This window comes from Corvus hawaiiensis, chromosome 8, assembly GCF_020740725.1.
Source record: "Corvus hawaiiensis isolate bCorHaw1 chromosome 8, bCorHaw1.pri.cur, whole genome shotgun sequence".
Lineage (NCBI taxonomy): Eukaryota > Metazoa > Chordata > Aves > Passeriformes > Corvidae > Corvus > Corvus hawaiiensis.
In genome coordinates this window covers 38,124,233-38,141,276 of record NC_063220.1, presented here as the reverse complement: position 1 = coordinate 38,141,276, position 17,044 = coordinate 38,124,233, and the positions used below count along the sequence as shown (strand labels likewise).

Here is a 17,044-nt window from a genome sequence, read left to right as displayed (position 1 = left end):
GGGGTTGAAAGCAGACACATCGTGGGAGCAGGGACAGGGGAGGAGATACAGGCACTTGGGAACCTGGGGAACCCCCAGGCACAGGGCACCTGCCCAGAAACAGGGAGCTCTGGCAGCACACAGAGGTGTGGTAACAACCATGTCAGGGCCAGTAATAAGTGAACCAGAGGACACGAGTCCTGTGCACTCTGAGGGGTCACCAACAGCCAGGAGAAACAAAGGAGGTGGCACTGAGGCATTCCAGAAGAAAAGGCACCTGCATGCAAATAGTGCAGGCCACAAGGGAGTCACACAAGGCCAGCAGCTGGAAATATCTGTGGGCTTTCAACTGCAAAGGAGTGAAGTGGGAATTACTCTGGGACAGTCTCTGCAACTACAGTGGCTGGAAGCCCAACTTCTTCCCTTGATTATTGTGTGGATTAAGCAAGAGCTTTAAACAAGGGCACCTCCTTGGAGGTCAGGCTTTAGGAGTGGATCAGCAGAGGGATGTCTCAGGGACATGCCCCTCAGAGTATCCCCACTGGGACCCTGCCTGCCCCAGAGGCATTGTTAGGAGCTCTTGAAAAGGAGGCATTTCCAACATTTTGGAGGGGGGTGGAGATGGCCATTTTAAACCAGCTTGGATGCTGGACATAGCCCTCAAAGGTTGTACTCCCAAGCCACAGAGCCAACAAAGGAGCTGGGAAGGGGAGGGAGCCCTGGAGCGAAGTGGGCAGGAACCCGCTGGCCATGGTTCCAAGGCAAGGAGCTGTGCCAGGGGACATGGCGCGGTACCTGGACCCCGCAGTTGATCTCCCGGACACTCAGGGAGTAGTGGATGCGTGAGGCCTCCCCAGTCAGCTCCACATCATAGGTGGGGCCTCCCTCCACATTGCACAGTGCCGTGACACAGGCGATGCTGTTGAGGTGGCCAGAGAAGCTGAAGGTGACCTGCTGGCTCTCTCCCGGCTGCAGTTCACCCAACAGCGGCAGGATCGTGAAAGCCTGGATGGAGGACAGGAGAGATTGAGGTGTTGAGCATGGAAGTGGATGCAGAAGAGCAGCTTGGAGCGAAGTGCAGCTGTAGCCGGAGGGGCCTATTCCTCAAACACAGCCAGAATCACCCAATTCTCATCCTGCATCCATGCCACTGACCAGTGGAGGGACCATGGGGAAAACCTCCCATACTCATGGATCAATGCATTAATTATACCCTACATTAAAGTGAACTGGGATGTCTCCTGGCAGCAAGAAATTCTCTCTGATGCACAACTTGCCTTTAAAAAGCATTTCTTACTGCTTTTAGAAAAGGAGACGACTCAGAGTGAGTGCTCTTGGAGCTCAGGGAGCTCAGGAAAGGACTCCAGCCCAGCTCATCTGACCCGAGGCTTTTCCCCTTGCTCTCTGATTTATATGCTGCTTTCTCAAGGTGCTACAGCAAAGCTCCTGCAAAAATTTCCTATGGACCCAATGAGGTCCAAGGGCAGCAATGGCCTCCATAGGTGCTGCACAGCATCCTGGGGCAGCCCTACAACATGTCCTGCACGGCCTCTCCAGTGACCAGTTGCTTCAGCAGCACTGGAAGGTCTGGTTCTGGAGGGATGTGAGGCTCCTCTGTGGGCTATGCTGAAGGCCACCAATGGGACTGGGAGCTTGCCACACTGAAAGGGAGACCTGCTTGCCACACTGAAAATGTGGAAGTGAGACAGATTCCCACTTACCTGGTCCACTGGGATGGGACTGTAGTTTAGATCAATGGAGTGTCTGAATGCCCCCAGTCCTAGGGGGACGTAAGAGTGTCCACGAGTATATGACGGCACCTGAAAAACAAGCCATCTTCCATGCTAGGAGGAAGAGACAGCCACTTTGCAAAGTCTCATTTTATAAGACAGCTCCAGGGCCACCACTGCAATACCAGCTTTGGGGTGAAGGCAGAGACCTGGAAACAGGTGGTCTGGCTGGGTTGGGAAGTGGGTACATGGAGATAAGGGTTCGTCCCAGCTTGCTCTAGGAAGGAAGCTGGAGATCTTATAATATCATCATGATGCAGATAAAGACCTCATTTGACATTGTAAAGAAAATAAGCCAAAAAAATCCCACACTCAACACAGGTCTGTAGGATCTGAGTGAGTGGGCTTCTCTGAGCAAAACTCTCCTATTTCTCCCTCCCCAGATACCCCAGGCCCAGCCAGCGGCCCTGCTGCCCAGCCCACTCTCAGGGCACAGGCCAGCAGGGCAGCAAAAAGGGAGGTCGGCACGAGCATGACTTTTTGGTGGCAAACTGGGGAGGCAACACAAGCAGTAGATGTACAAGAAAATCTACCTCTGGTCCTATAAGTCCTTCCTGTCTGGCAAGACGCTCTAATTCTTCAATGGTTGGGGATGGCACCTCCACATTTCTAATCCTGAAGCGTCTGTGTTGAGGTGTCAAGCAATCCAAACAGGTTCTCTTCTCCGTTGGTGGGTGGGGTTGGAATTTAGGTGGGTAAGGCTCATATCTGGAAAATAACATGACTATGAACAGGGACCTGCAGTGGGAGGGAGGGACGTGCACAAGCAGCTCCTGGTCAGGATGCAGCCCCTGGATGGGGGCTGGTGTGTTGAGCTCAGAAATGGTCTGATCCAGCCCTTCCCAAACCAGGCTGGAGCAGGTCCATGCTCAGAGCAGCCCAGGGATGATGCTGGGCTTGCAGTGGTGCAGCCAGCTGGTAACTGCTTGCAGTGAAGAACTACACAGGACAGAGATTAACACCTTGTGGGGATGCAAAAAGCACAGTGGGAGAGGAAAAGACAGAGAAGACATGCAAAAAGGTGAGATTTGAGGCACCAAGGGGCAGACCTGGCCAGTGATGTGCCAGCACAGCCCCTGCAGTGCCCAAGACCAGAAATGCTGCATCTCTACCAGATATTTATCCGGAATGTTCCCCTGACAGTGTTGGGGGGATTGGTTAACATTTTCCAACACTCCCAGGTGACTCAGGTCACATTCCCCATTTTCAATTGAAGCAGGTGCTCAGGGTAACTCTGCTTGTGTTTCTAATGCCACATGAGGGACACAGTTGAGACGTGCCTGCCTGACACTGCTGAGCTGCAAGTGTTCCCCACACAGTCAAACACGACCTGGATGCTCCATTCCCAGACAGGAATTCAGTGCCTTTAATGACCTGCTCCCCAAAGAATAACTGTCTTTAGCTTTGTAGCTTGTTATCTAAGGCTGGGTTTCATTTCTGCATGAGAGGCTCTATCCATCATAACCCCAAAGAGATCCCTAATCATTTATTCCACTGTCTTTAGTTTTAATAAATGGCTTGAGGCAACTTCCCAGGACCATGGTGCCCAGACAACAGTATTTTTCACTCTAAAATTAAACTCTCTGGGAGCCTGGGATGGGAGATGATGTGACGAACAAGTCCTGCTGCTGAGCAGTACAGAACCCATAAGGGACATGTTGCAGTGGGGAAAAGTCAAAATGAGTAACAAATGTCACAAAAAAAGGAAGGGAGTGAAGAATCCAAGGTGTCCACTGAAAGCTGACCCTTGGGAAAGAAATTGTCCTGGCACTAAAGGAGTTGTCTCAGAAAAGAAGGAAAGGGAAGGTAACAAGATGTTCAGCATCAGCCCAGGCGTTAAGCAGCTCTTTCTCTGGTGTGAACTGGGACTTTCTGGGCATCCTCCAGCACAGTGCAGGGAGGAAGGCAAGGAGCAGAGAGCAGCTCCTCTGCCTGCAGACAGGACCCATCCCAAAGCACAGGGGCCAACCTCCACCAGCACTGTGCAGCTGGGACTAGGAGCCCTTCATCAAGGTGGACATTTGCCTCAGGCCGCCAGCGGTCTGAGAAAGCAGCTTTCCCCCCAGCTTTCCTTCCCAGGGGAAACCACTACGGGGGCTACACAACACCAAATTGGTGGAAAACACCTTCTCCCTGAGCATCCAGCCTGACCATGGCTGGTCAGTGTTACTTGCACAAGGGAAAGTCAGAAGCAATTTGCCAGATCCCAGGCAAACAGCCTTGTTCTTTGCAAAGTATTAACAGGACACCAGGAAGAAGAGCTTTAAGGAGAGGGCGAAGGGGCACATACCTCAACTTGTTCACCTGGCTGTCCTCATGGAATGACCAGTGGTACTTGACACAAAGTGGGCTGTTGTTGGTTATTTCCAGAGAAAGCACTTTTTCAGTGCCGGCTTTGATGCAGCCAAACTCCAGGGTGCTGGGCTGGATAAGGAGATTCGGGAAGTGGACTTCTCCCCGAAGGGTGATATACTCCTTGTAAGGATGGCCTCTGACCATGTCTATTGTCAGAACCTTCTCTTCTTTCCAGCTATGAAAATCCAGTTCATAAGCTGGGTCAAATGCAATGTAGAGATGACTGGTCTCCCCTGCATACACTGTCACAGGCTGCAAGGAGATGAACAGCAATTAATCACCCATGGGATGACGTCCCAAGGTCTGACAGCAGGAAACAGTAACCCCACGTGGGCTTCTCAGTTCACCCTCATTTCTTTACAGCGAGGGTCTGACTGCAGGCACCACGCTCTGGCCCGAGATCCTCTCAGGCTACCCTTTCTGTGCTCAGCAGCAATACAAGGGGATGGCTGTTGGAGAGCTGGGATGCTTTCCAGGAGACATCTTTACTGCATGGCTGGACCAGACCTAGTTGCCTGCTCCCTTCTCCTTATGCCTTAAAGCCAGGACGGATCTTTTCAATTCAGATGAGATTTTGCTTCCTTCAGCAGCTCTGCTGACGCAGCTCAGGCCAATCCACTGCTGACACTACAGAATAAACTTCTCGACTCGAGGACCTCCCAACAGAAAGGCACCACCACATCCCTCCTCTTCAAACCCCCCTGGAGGAGACCAGGGCTGCTCACCTGGCCAAATGGGAGGGGCTGCCGGTCCACATTGCAGACCATGAACGGCTGCTCCAAGGACAGCATAAGGTCGAGTGGCAGGGCGCAGGTGTTTTTTAAAGACAAAAGCTGGTACTGCAGAGTCAGGACATCGCTGGGTTTCTACAGCAACAGGAGACAAGGGAAAACAACCTCAAGTGGCCACAGACCTCCTCCTGCTTCTGCTGCATTTCACATTTTTCAGCCCCAGAAGTGCATCCATCTCTATTACCCTTTCTATTTGTTTCTACCCTTCCAGGAGATTTTTCTTTATAGCAGATGCTTTTCATGTTTAGAAACCACAGCATCCTCTGGGGGACAGGGAAACACTCCCACGTACGGATGAGGGAATAGGCCCCTGAGAGGAGGCAGCTGCTTGAACAAGATCTAAAGCAGAAAGTGAATCCAGAGCATTTGTCTCTAGTTTTGTCTCTCTATTGAGCAGAACAGCACTAGATGATCTTCACTCACATACAGTCATTTCTTACAACCTTATTGGCTCTAGCAGCCTCATGAAAGCAGTTCATCTGCAACATGTGTCCTGCTGCCCTTGCTACAGGGACAAGGTGTCTGTGGCTTCAAAGCTCTGATCAGCCTAGGCTCTTCCTTCCTGTCTGTGCATTGTGCTGGGCTTTCTGCATGGTCTAGAGAAACCAGAGAGTTTGGGAAACTAGTTCTGGATGTACTGATACCAAACAGGTGCTGTGCTATAGTATGTGATCAATCAGTGTGTGTGGCATTGAGCAGAAGCCAGGCAGAATCAGGGAGAGCTGAAAAGCTTCTAATTACATCTGAACTGCCTGTTCCAGGGATTCTGTGATTCAGTGGAAGCCTGGGAACCAGAGGAGAGGCCTGAAACTACAGAAACCAAATAATGAAACATCTCTTTTTCAGACAACTTGCAGGAGAGGGAAAGATGACGCAGGAGTTGGGATCCAGAGACTAAAGGGCACCTGCTCTGCCCCAGTGTTATCGTCACTGCAGCTGCAGGATGTCTGGGGGTCCTTTGAGGCAGGTGAGGCTTGGGGAAATGCACAGAGCTATACCATATAGCTACACCATAAAGCATTCATGCCAACAGCAGAGAAGACAAAGAGACACAGGAGATGATGGATTTTTCCTTGTAAGCCTGAGGAATTCACAGGAATCCCCATTTTCCCCAGCTTCCCTACAGCATCAGTGTTTAGACATCACCCTGCCTTGTAGGATCCTCAAAAATCTCCCTTTATAGTGAGCAGAGAAACTGGCATTTCTCTGTAAGTGGCCACGATCCCCCTTGGCAGTGCAGCTGTTACTGCAATTTTACTTTGGGGAAGTTAAACACCAGTTTCATCTCTAAAAGCATCCTCACTCACTTTACAAAGTGCCTCAGGAAGGGTAAAGAGGGGCTTTAACACAAGCACACACCCTCCTCAGCCATGCTGTTAAATGCCAGGATGCAATCCAGAGACTTACCTTCTCCACTCGGAAAAATAATTCTTTGGCTGATACTTCTATAGAGGGATCAATAAACTCGCAGGTAAGGACTGTTTCTATTATTGGCTCTGCGGTTGTGCTTTCCCCAATGATGGCTTCACACAGCACGTAATTCTGCACCACCTGCATACAAGAGACGCTTGTCACCAGCGGGTGCTGGCATCCAGCAAACTGGCTCACCACCCGCCACGGGCCCTATTCCTGCCACAGAGTTATGGTCACTGCCCCCTTTTCTTCCTGTGATGCAGCTTATTTATTCTGCACTCAATTGTCTCTAACACTGCACCCCAACAGCCACAAAAGGCACTTGTGAGACCCTCCCTCCCTTCTCACACAGCTTTTGTCTTACTCTGTGCTTACTCCGGATAAACCACTTGGCACTTGTTTAATTCACTTTCTTCTTGGGCTCCTAGTCTAAGTGTAACTTATTTCACTGTCCTTCCTTGCTGACTCAGCATGCAACACTGGTTGCCCCAAAAGAGCAGTATTTCCTTCCACCCCTATTTTGGGATCAGCACTGGGTTTTGGTAGATGTGAAATCACAATAAAGCCTTAGCTGGCCTGATGGTGGCCAGCAAGGAAAGCAGCTGGTGCTGCCATGGAAACGTGTGGCCTTAAACCAGCTTCTTGAAGGCCCCTGCTCATTTCCCCAGGCAAATGTCAAGGGACTGCGGAACAAGCCCAGGGGAGGGGATCTGATGGTTCCCCAGGCTCAGCCCTTGGTGGGGACCTCACCTGCGGAACGCTGGAGAAGCCTTGCACCACCATGTGAGCTGACTCGCCTGGCTGCAGCTCCATTGACCGTGGCTGCAGCTGAAACAGTGGGGTATGTTTGGGGCTCTGGGAATCCTCTTCGTCCCTGGAGCTACTGACAGATGTGAGGCTCTGGCCCTCCTCCTCAGGTGGTCTGTAACATTCCACGGTCCAGTGGAGCTGATGGAAATGGTAGCCCCCGTTTGTGAATTTGAACCAACGAAAGCAGGGAATGAAGCTAGAAGAGAAGACAAGATGGAAAATAGTATGGGAGTAGCTATATTTCCCTGGTCATCAGATTACTCCCAATGAACAATTTGAGGTGTTAATAGCTTGGAGACTGTCTTCATTTCCAGGTCTTAATGTGGACCAGAAACAGTGTCTGATAAGCTGCCCTTCTGATGTCATCATTGCAAAGAGAAATATGTTTATCATGGCAATGTAGCATTTTCCAGGAGATGCTGACAGGACCTGGTGTTTTCCTCCAAAATGTTTGTTCTGGGGCAATTAATCCTGTTACTGTATTTTGTATTAATCTGTGCCCAAAACTATTACTGAGTCTTTGAGATCCTGCACTTGGGGACCTTGTGTGTGGGGGTATGATTGCAGGCATTTTTAAAAACCAGCTCCGGATGATCCCAGCAAGCCGGCAAAAATTGGCTGCCTACTCCAGGAGAGGAAACCAGGGAAGCAGGGCCTCTCTCTTTCGTGGCAGCTTTGGTTTTGCACTCGTAGCCATTTGTAGAAACTGCATTTTGCAATTAGAAACTGTTCTGAAGTGAACTTTGTAAACTCTGCTGGCAGTGAAAAAAACGAGCGAGGTCCTGGGCAGAGCAGAGCAGCAGCAGCAGAGCCCACAAACGGCACGAGGAAGCGGCGGCAGCAGTGGTGCAGACCCCACACAAAGCAGCAAGTTTCCATCTGCTCTAGAACTGCTCTGTGGGCTCCTGCCTTCCTGGTGGGGGCTGTCACCATCCTGTCTCTTTGTTCCCAGGGCCCCTGGTTGCCTTGGAGGTGCCACTTTGGAAGGGAAGGGTGTGATGCCATCTTCCCTCGGTCCCTCAGCCACACGGCCGCCTCATCCAAGCACCATTTCAGGAACCACTTTGTTCTGGGGAGTCTGAGAGATCATTACTTGATCAAGTGAGGACATAAATGTATTAGAAACAAAGACAATTCAGGGGTAATTTAGCAACTGGTTTCCATTTCAGTGGCTTTTGAGGGTATCTAACAACTCTGAACTGGCCATCACACATTTCTAAAGGAATCTCTGCCTTCAGGGAAGGAGTCAGGGCTTTGAACACTAAAGAAGATCTTGCCTGAAGGATGACAGCAAAACTGCTCCTTGCTGAGACAGGAGGAGAGGTGGGAGCAGAGAGATCTCCTACCTGAATTGGTATCCCAAGTTGATCTCTGGGGGGAATGGTTTATCTGTTACAATAGTTGTGCCAATGCCCTCAGCTGTGATCGAGAAGGTGGTCCAAGGGCTGTCGCCAATGAACAGCTCCACTACGTCAGCAAAAAGCCCGGTGTCATCCGGGATTGCTGTGACAGTCACAATAATCTCAGTCTTAGGGGGGATCACTCCTTTACTGGGATCAACAGTGAAGACGTTGGGTTTGTGAGTCTGTAAGACAAACATAATATGCATTTAGGATGGAAACCATACAGCCTGGTCTCTTGTGGGATATAAGAAAAGGAAAGACTAAAGAGGGGAGGATAAAAATAATAAAGGCTTAATTTCTCTATAAATATAAGCTACAGTATCTGGCAACAGCAGAGCTTATACAACCTGTATTTTCCTCTCCTTTAACGGACTCACCCAATTAACCCAGTTTTGCCCAACCCAAGGGACGCTTATCCTCAGGAGAGTATTCCTTCCCCAGTCTTTCTCCGGAGTGCATGCCAAGGAAAGCTACTTTCTCTCTCCTGGCTTCTCACAAAGGCTCAAGGCCAGAGGAAGTCAGGACTGCTCAAATCCCACCCCAGCAGCCACACAGCTGGAGGACACTGCTGACAGCCTGAGGAATAACTCTGCAAAGCCAGCTGAGCAAAACCCCAAAGTCTCCTCTCCCAAGGGACCGTCAGTGCTTCTCAACATCCCCTAAAGGACCAAAGCCCTCGCTTCCCACTGACCATCAGCTGTAGAGGGGTGCCCCAGTGCCCTCTGCTTTGGAAAAGTCAGCTCTAAATTGTAAGAGCAGAGCACCAAAGCAGGAAGCAGGAAAACACCTGCAAGACGTGCCCTGTGGGCATGGCATGGCCTTTTCCTAAGCATTCTCGTCCTCTGGTTTCTCATGGACCTCCCTCTGCAGATGGGGCAGGAGAGCTGGAAATGCCCCAGGGAGAGAGCAGACGCCTTACAGCAGCACAGCTGGAGTGACAGCTGGCTCTGCAGGCCAGGGCCTGGTACGAGCATGTCAAACCCATCCTTTCCATGCCAGGCCCACCCAGCCAAGGTGCTCTGCTCCCTGCAGAGCTGGAGAGCAGAATTTCATTGTGGAGTCAGGAAAAGCTGCCCTGGAAATCCCCCACTTTGGGCTTACATTTGTTTATGCCCCAAACAGCTGGAAAAGCAGCAAGAGGAAAATTCACCCTGCTCCTCTTTGGCCCAGGAGGCTGAGCCTGGACTCTCCCACATGGCTCGATGCTTTATCCACGGACACAAACAAGTCCACAGTGTCAGGTTTTAACCAGCTCCACAAGTTCAACCCACCCAGCATGGAGAAGAACAAACCTCAAGACGTTCCCAGATCTCCCCCTCCAGCAGGGAGCACATCCCACCCAGCCCTGGCCCCAGCCTACAAGCCCTTGCTGGCTGTACCAGCCCTGCTCACCCTGCCAGGGGAGCAGCCCCAGCTCCTTCTGCCCTATGCAAGCCTCCACAAATTAAACAGCCTTTCTCTGCAGCTGGTCCACAAAGATGCTCTTCAATGGCATAGAGATCACAGGCTGTGGAGATGCACAACCCCCACACGTCTTTGTGCAGACAGCCCTACTGGTTTGACCCACAGGAGGTCTGAAACTTGCCTCCCCATGAGCAGTTTGAAGGCAGATCTCACACCCTGGTTTCTGCCATTAACAGAAGTTTGGCACAAAGCAAATGTGGATGGAACGGGGGAACCATAGGGAAGTCCGTGCCCTCTCAGGAGCAAAGGGCCACAGGCTTCTCTTGATCTCAGAGCTCCAAAAGTGTGCACACAGCTAAAGACTTCCCACAAAATTAAGGGAGTACTTGTCAACACAATCCAGACTCATTTCTGCTCCAACACCTCTGCACCTGATTTCACTGAGGGCTGCCCCAGCTAAAACCAGCCCAGAGCCAGGTTCCTCTTGCCTTGCTCAGATGGAATATTGGAGTATCTTGCCTCCTCTCACACAGGGCAATATGGCAATCTTGCATATAAAAACCAAGAAATGGCTTCTACTGACCAGTCAATTTCCCTGGAAAACAGCCCCACAGATACTTACGACCTCCATCCTGAATTCTGCAGGGACTAAACCCTCATTGACGAGCTCCAAGGTTTGTGTATTATGATGTAGTGCTGGGATCTTGCCAAATTCTATCAGTCTTGGACTTGGGTAGATACCTGCCCACGTTCCAGTGCACCGTAAAACGTGTCTCTGTTCCAGAAAGCAGGCAAGAAAGATTTGAAAAAAAAAACCAAAACAAACCACAACAGTGAAAGGTAAAAAAGCTTAAACAGCTCAATCCTGCTCAAGTTATTTCTTTAGGGACAACTACCACTCTCCAGCTGAAATGCTGGGCTTTGGGGGGGGAGGGGGGGGCAGGGAAAAAAAGACATACTCACCTCCAAATAAGGGATTAAGGTAAGAGAAAGTTTCAAACTACAAATTATTGGCCCAAAGGTAAAAGCTTTGCAAGAAATCTGTAGTTAAGAGCAGGCTGACAGTTAAACAACTGGTTATTCTGGGGGGGAGAAACCCTCCTCTTTAAGGTAAGGGGCGTGATAGTTAAAAGCAACTGTTTTGTCAAACTTCAGGCTCTCTGCCACAGTCTGCACTGCCTGGCCCTCCTGTTGACTGACTTACATGCAGTGCCACACTGGCCCAGTGTGATGGTGCCATCCAGGGGATTTGGCATCATCATTTCTGTATGTTTTAAGATGTTTAAATCCTTGCAACTACTTTCCAAATGCCAGCTTTCCTTTCTTTTACAGAAAGCTCAAGGTTCCCAGAAATCTTCTGACATCCTCTTGAGATGACAAGACATTTTTAAACAGATGTTTCCAAAGTTAATAGCATTTTAAAGATTCATTAATTAAAATTATCTTTGATTCCAGCTTAGATGAATTATATGCTGTGTCAGACACTGAGATTACCACCTATAAAGCATGTTTATGCCACCAATCCCTTCTGTTCTTCTCCACACCAGCCTGTGCCTGTTTTCCCTGGAAGAATCCCTGTACGCTTTGCACCCTGCCAGGCTGAGTTGCACAAAGGCACACGTCTCCCCTTGCACTCACCAGCGGGTTTCCTTCATCCCCGAACACGCCAATAAGGACATTGGTGTCATACTTGCCCAATTTTTGGGCTTCAATTGTAACTGGAATCTCTGCTGTGCTGAAAGGCTGGACTATCCCACAGGGTTTGGAGCTGGAGTAGAACACAGGAGTATCTTCCTTGCGTTTCTAGAAGGGACAGAATCAAATGCAACTTCAGAGGGACCTTGGAAGAAACTTTAAACACCTTAACATCCACCACAATGGCAACTCACACACACTTCTAAAAATCCCCAGGACAAAGGTGAAAGGCACAAACAAGATGCAAGAATTGTAGGTTTAGCATTCTCAGGGGGTCCTGCAAGGAGGCTGCCAGCACAGGCGTTGGTGTCTGTGGATGCAGCAGCTTTTCACAACCCTCTAAGATCTCCCACACCCTGAAGACTAGAACATGAACTGCTTCCTCAGGAGGTTAATCTGCACCCTAGAGTTTACATTCAGGTAGGATCTTGTTCTCAGCAGATCTTTAAGATTGAATAGAAACCAGCAAACCAAACCCTTTTTTTTCCCCTAATAATCTCCTCAATAATATTGGAGAGGAGGAGGCGGATGCGATGCCAAACCTGGGCAATAAGCCCGTAGCAGGCAGCAATGTGGCTGTTATTCACAATGAGGAACTTCTTCTCGTACGGCTCCTTCAGATGGCACTCATCGTAGCACAGGATGTAGGGGTACGCTTTCAGCTTAGGAACGATGCATCTGGGGAAAGAGGTGGCAACAAGGGAATCAGAGATACTGAGGATGGAGAACGTTTACCCCTGAAGGTTGTGAAATGGAGCGTAACACATTTGTCACTGTCAAATCGACATTTAACAGCCCTACAGTGATAAATTGCCTTCAAAGCCTTCCCACTCAAACATGTCTTGTCAAGGAGGGGCAAACTCTGAGACGCAGCACCCAGAGGCTGCCAAGTGGCCCAGGCAGAGCACTTGTCCCACAGCTGTCTCAGCCTCTCCTTTACCCAAGAAGGCTTGAAAGGACTCCTGTAACAGTCCCAGTGATCCATGAGCTCTGGAGGAGCCTTGCCAACAAGGACCAGTGCTCACCAAGGCTCAAAGAACACCAGACTACAGTGTCTCAGTAAAAATGACTCCCTTCTCTCCCATGGTGCTGTTGCCCTGGCCTGAGAAGTCAGCTGGCTTGCCCCAGCCTTGGAGGGCACAAGCCACCACCTGCCCTACGGAGTGGGTGATCCCCCTCTCCCACCTCCTACAGCTCCCTTGGTCCTTCATCCCACGGGTCTGTACACTGACTGTCCCCATTTGCACTTGCTTGACAAAACTGCTGCCCAGGCACTGCCCGGACGGCTCTGCCTGGGAGAGGGAGCTGCATCCCTCTTGTCGTTAAACTGATGTCCACAGCAGCACAGCAGGATGGAATTTGGCTGCAGCAAGAACAACTTCTGCGTTAAGCCTGAGAACATTAAAGCTCAAAATGGGAAGCAGAGGGAAGGAGAAAAACTAGAGCTGACCTGCCACATCAAGGGCTGTTTTCCCTTCATAAGATCTTGCCCTCACCACTCTCGCTGTGAGCCACTTCCCCACTGGCAAGTGCCCTCATTAACAGAACCAGACCCTGACTCTCGGCAGGCTGCTCCCTGTGTCCCAAACCAATGCTGCAGGGTGCTCACAACCCAGCACAACTCCACCTCTTGCAGAAAGAAGGAGAGGAGGCCCTTGGCAAATTTGTTCCACCTCAAGCACCAAAAACCAGGCCAATAAATTATATCATTTCTGTTCCTTTTAGAAAAAGGCCCAGGATCATGCTGGGGTGGGAGCAGGGGTGCTTTTCAGCACAGGCTGCTTTCCAAGTACTGCAGTTCTCATGTCCAGCTGGGCAGAACACGAGGTCATTAAGCAAAACTTCTCCTTGGGAGCTGCAGCCAGCAAAGCCTGTGCAAGGCAGTGTGCTGGGAGAGGCCAGGGAAATGCTGATACCTGCCCATGACGGTCAGTGACAACACCTTCTCGCCAGCGCCCTCCACGTCCACCAGGATACGCCGGTAGTATTCCATCACGGTGTTGGAACACAGGGTCACCTGGTGGAAGAGAAGAGCAGTAACTCCTTCCTTACAAAAGCTCATTGCCCATGTGTGGTGTCCTCCAGTTCTTGTTTCATGGTAAGGAAAGGGAGGATTTTGCCTTAATTCTTCTGCTGGTCCATGTGTAGAGAGCACAGTCTCTGGGAGTAACACAAGCCTTCTGGCAATACTGGATTTGTTAAACACACCCTTCTATCAGGGCATAGGTCAGCTAAATTAAAACATTAGAGTAAGGCTCTATGCACCACTGCATTCAAATTAAGGGGCCCATTTTTCATCTGATTGCAATGACAGAAATGCAGAAGAAATCTGTTGTCTTGAACAGAACGAGTTCAGCTTTACAGCAAGAAATGGAGGGCAAAGTGTGGCCCAGCAGGTGCTGGGCAGTTCATGGCAGCAGAGTTTTTTCTGTCTCCCCTGGAGATCCCTGCAGTGAACACAACTCATCTGCTCTCCAGGAGAGGAGAATGAGACCAGGAAGAAAAGCAAACTGCTTTATACAGTGACATCTCTCTAATAGCCACCTCCTGTCCTCATCCTTCCTCTGCCCACTTTCAATCAAAGAAATCTCTCTCAAAAGCACAAGAACGGCTTCTGTACTGATCATCTGGTACACGGTTTCAGCTTGTGATTTTGGAGATAAAACAGCTCCTTCAGGAGCATCACCAGCACCCCAGCTAACAGAGGCCTCACACCGGTGCAGGTCTCTCACGCACACGATGCCCAAAGCTGGCAGAGCTAAAGCCCTCTCACACTCCAGTGAAGCTTCCTTCAGCCCCACCGGCTGGACTCTTCCCATACCTCAATATCCTGGTGTCCCTGGGGGAGGATGGTCCCTTGGCTGGGAGTCAATGTAAACTCCTTTGGCTCCACATAGGAATGAATTCCCTTCCTCCAGGATGGGTCCGTATTGTTGCGCATTTGATCATGGCAGGTAACAACAGGCCCTGAACCATCGTCCGACATGCGGAGCTTGAACGTCAGGGACACTGGGGAGGTGTTAGTGAGGTGAAAGTTCTTGGTGTAGGGAACACCTAGGAAAAGGACACAAATATCCATTTAGGCACCAATTACATCATGACTCCTGGTGTGAATATCCTGGTAGGATGAAAGTGTGCTTGGAATTTAGCTTTTTGTTATCTGAACTACAGGTCACCGAGCAGCTGCATGAGGAATTAATCGTCACTTAGTTCCTTTTGACACTGATCCCAGACTGCTGCCTTGAAAATGCCCACTCTTAGCCCTGCTGAACACCACAAGTTTCTCTCTTTCTCATGGGGAGGAGCTCCCTCACCTGCTCCAAACCAGCACCAGTTATTTCTCACTGATGAGTGTGCACCCAGACCAAGCATTCACCTCTGAAAATTCAAGCTGTAAAATTCCCTGTTAAGTCTGCCAACATTGCCACTGTTTTCAAGATGTATCAACAATGAGCTGTCATTGAGAAGAAGCTACAGCAAAAGAAAGTGAGGATGGAATCAGGAAACAGAACGTGTTACAAAGCACCCTAATGCAGTTTCTCTCTGCAGGATCCTTAAGGCATCTCTTGGTTTGGGCCAAACAGACTGAGCACGTGACAGCTCAGGCCCACTCCACTGGAGGCAAACCTGAGCCTTGCTTCAAGAGTCGCAATTAGGAACCACATCACACCTTACCCAACAAATGGGGACATCACACCCACACCCGTGCCGCTCACTGGGATTGCTGCCTGCAAGGGTTTACCCCACTTCAGCTCTGAGATTTGCTTTCCATACTGGAATACCAGAGATACAGCCACACATGGTGGGGGTGTCCTGCAGAGCGCAAACACCAGCCACAACCTGCTCTGCAGTGGACATCTGGCTTGGCTGGCCAGCTCTGTGGAGAGAAGACTTCTCCCCAGGCTTCTCATCAAGAGTCATCTGAACACACGTGGGGGGAAAAACCAACAGCAGGCACAGCCCAGAGCTCCTCCGTGCCCATCAACAGGGACCACTGCCGGCTCCAGCAGTGACTCCAGCACGCAGGCAGAGAGGCACAAGAAGGACAAACACAGATGTCACAGCCTCAAACGAGACTGAGGTCACCACATGCAGACAACAGTCAACAGCTGAAAAGAAGCAAAGACACAACAGCTGCCTTCAGCTGAAGGGACCTTAGGAATGAAATTGGATTAAGCAATAGGATCAATCTCCTATTACGGAACCATGTTTCTACCTGCTGCCTTTCTTGTTTCATTTATTCAAAAGGCAGCTTAACAAGTGCCTCAGTGCTGATGCAGGGAGGGGAAGAAGCAGCTCACGAAGGCAATGAATTTTCTTTAAAAAGTTCATGAACTTCATTGTTATGGGTTCAGGCTTCGTAGTGAATTTTTCCCTTGGTCTGGGGAGGGGGATAGAGGTTTTGGAGGATTTTGGCTGTGGGGGTGGGCTTTTGCGTTCAGGGTCTTTCAGGAATTGTGGCGTGATGCCGCGAGCCGTTGTGAACTCGGACCTGAGATTTCGCAGGGAGCGGACCTTTCCTTCCTTCCTCTCAGGGATCGGGAAGCTGCGGGAGCTTGTGTGCTCGGCCCCGGGACTCCGCTACGCTGCAACTCGGCACTACGACTGAACCTGCCTGCCTTCCCCCCTCCTGCCTGCTGCTGTTCGGCAGGGCCGAGATTGCCTGCTGCCCCTGAGTTTGCAAAAGGAGTGATTTCCCTGCTTCCTTCCCTGCCGATGCCAGCTGGGAGAGGATCACTGCCCTACCAGAGCCAACAGCTCCTCCTGCCTGGGATCATAATCACACCCAAAGGGAAACACAGTACTCGGCGGGTTGGAATCTTCTGTTATTGTGTTGTTGTTTGTGCTGTCCTGATCTATTCTAGTAAAGACCTGTTGTTCCTTTTCCCAGATCTTTGCCTGGAAGCCCTGTAATTTCAAAGGTATAATAATTTGGAGGGAGGGGGTCATCTTTCCATTCCATGAAGATCCCTGCCTTTCTTGGCAGACATCTGTCTTTTAAACCAGGACAGAGACACACCAGAACATACTGACATTCTATTCCTTGGTTTTATTTGATCTCACGATGGCAAAATGCTACCTGAGGCACCAGCAGCCCTGGAGTTCACACCCTGAAGAGGCAGAACGTGAGTGATGGATGCTCTTATGTGCTCAGTTTTGGAATGCACAGACCCCTCACGCTGCGTCCAAGCCCAGGGAGCACTCACCAAAGGCGATGTCACCAAAGTCAATCTCTTTGACGTCCGAGTGTAAATTCGGTCCATCGATGCACCCCCTGCGATGACAAGGGCAGAGGAGGCAATGGCTTGGTTAAAGGGAATTGCAAAGCGTCCATCTGTCGTGGCTCAGGGGCAGAAAACCTGGTGTCAGGGGCACCATGGGTTTCAAACCAACACACCACCAC

The 17,044-nt window shown here is 50.3% G+C and overlaps 1 protein-coding gene across 1 annotated transcript in view; it reads right to left on the bottom strand.

Moving 5' to 3' along the window:
- Positions 1–17,044, bottom strand: part of LOC125329781 (hydrocephalus-inducing protein homolog) — a 71,526-nt gene that overhangs the window by 34,511 nt on the left and 19,971 nt on the right. Inside the window, exons 11-24 of the mRNA XM_048312146.1 lie at positions 16,848–16,915; positions 14,462–14,694; positions 13,557–13,657; positions 12,183–12,318; positions 11,584–11,748; positions 10,568–10,720; positions 8,485–8,723; positions 7,079–7,334; positions 6,323–6,466; positions 4,850–4,990; positions 4,060–4,376; positions 2,303–2,477; positions 1,701–1,799; positions 775–984 (exon numbers count right to left, since the gene is read on the bottom strand). Of these exons, the coding sequence (XP_048168103.1) occupies positions 775–984; positions 1,701–1,799; positions 2,303–2,477; positions 4,060–4,376; positions 4,850–4,990; positions 6,323–6,466; positions 7,079–7,334; positions 8,485–8,723; positions 10,568–10,720; positions 11,584–11,748; positions 12,183–12,318; positions 13,557–13,657; positions 14,462–14,694; positions 16,848–16,915 (2,437 nt within the window). The remainder of the gene's footprint in view (positions 1–774; positions 985–1,700; positions 1,800–2,302; positions 2,478–4,059; positions 4,377–4,849; positions 4,991–6,322; positions 6,467–7,078; positions 7,335–8,484; positions 8,724–10,567; positions 10,721–11,583; positions 11,749–12,182; positions 12,319–13,556; positions 13,658–14,461; positions 14,695–16,847; positions 16,916–17,044) is intronic.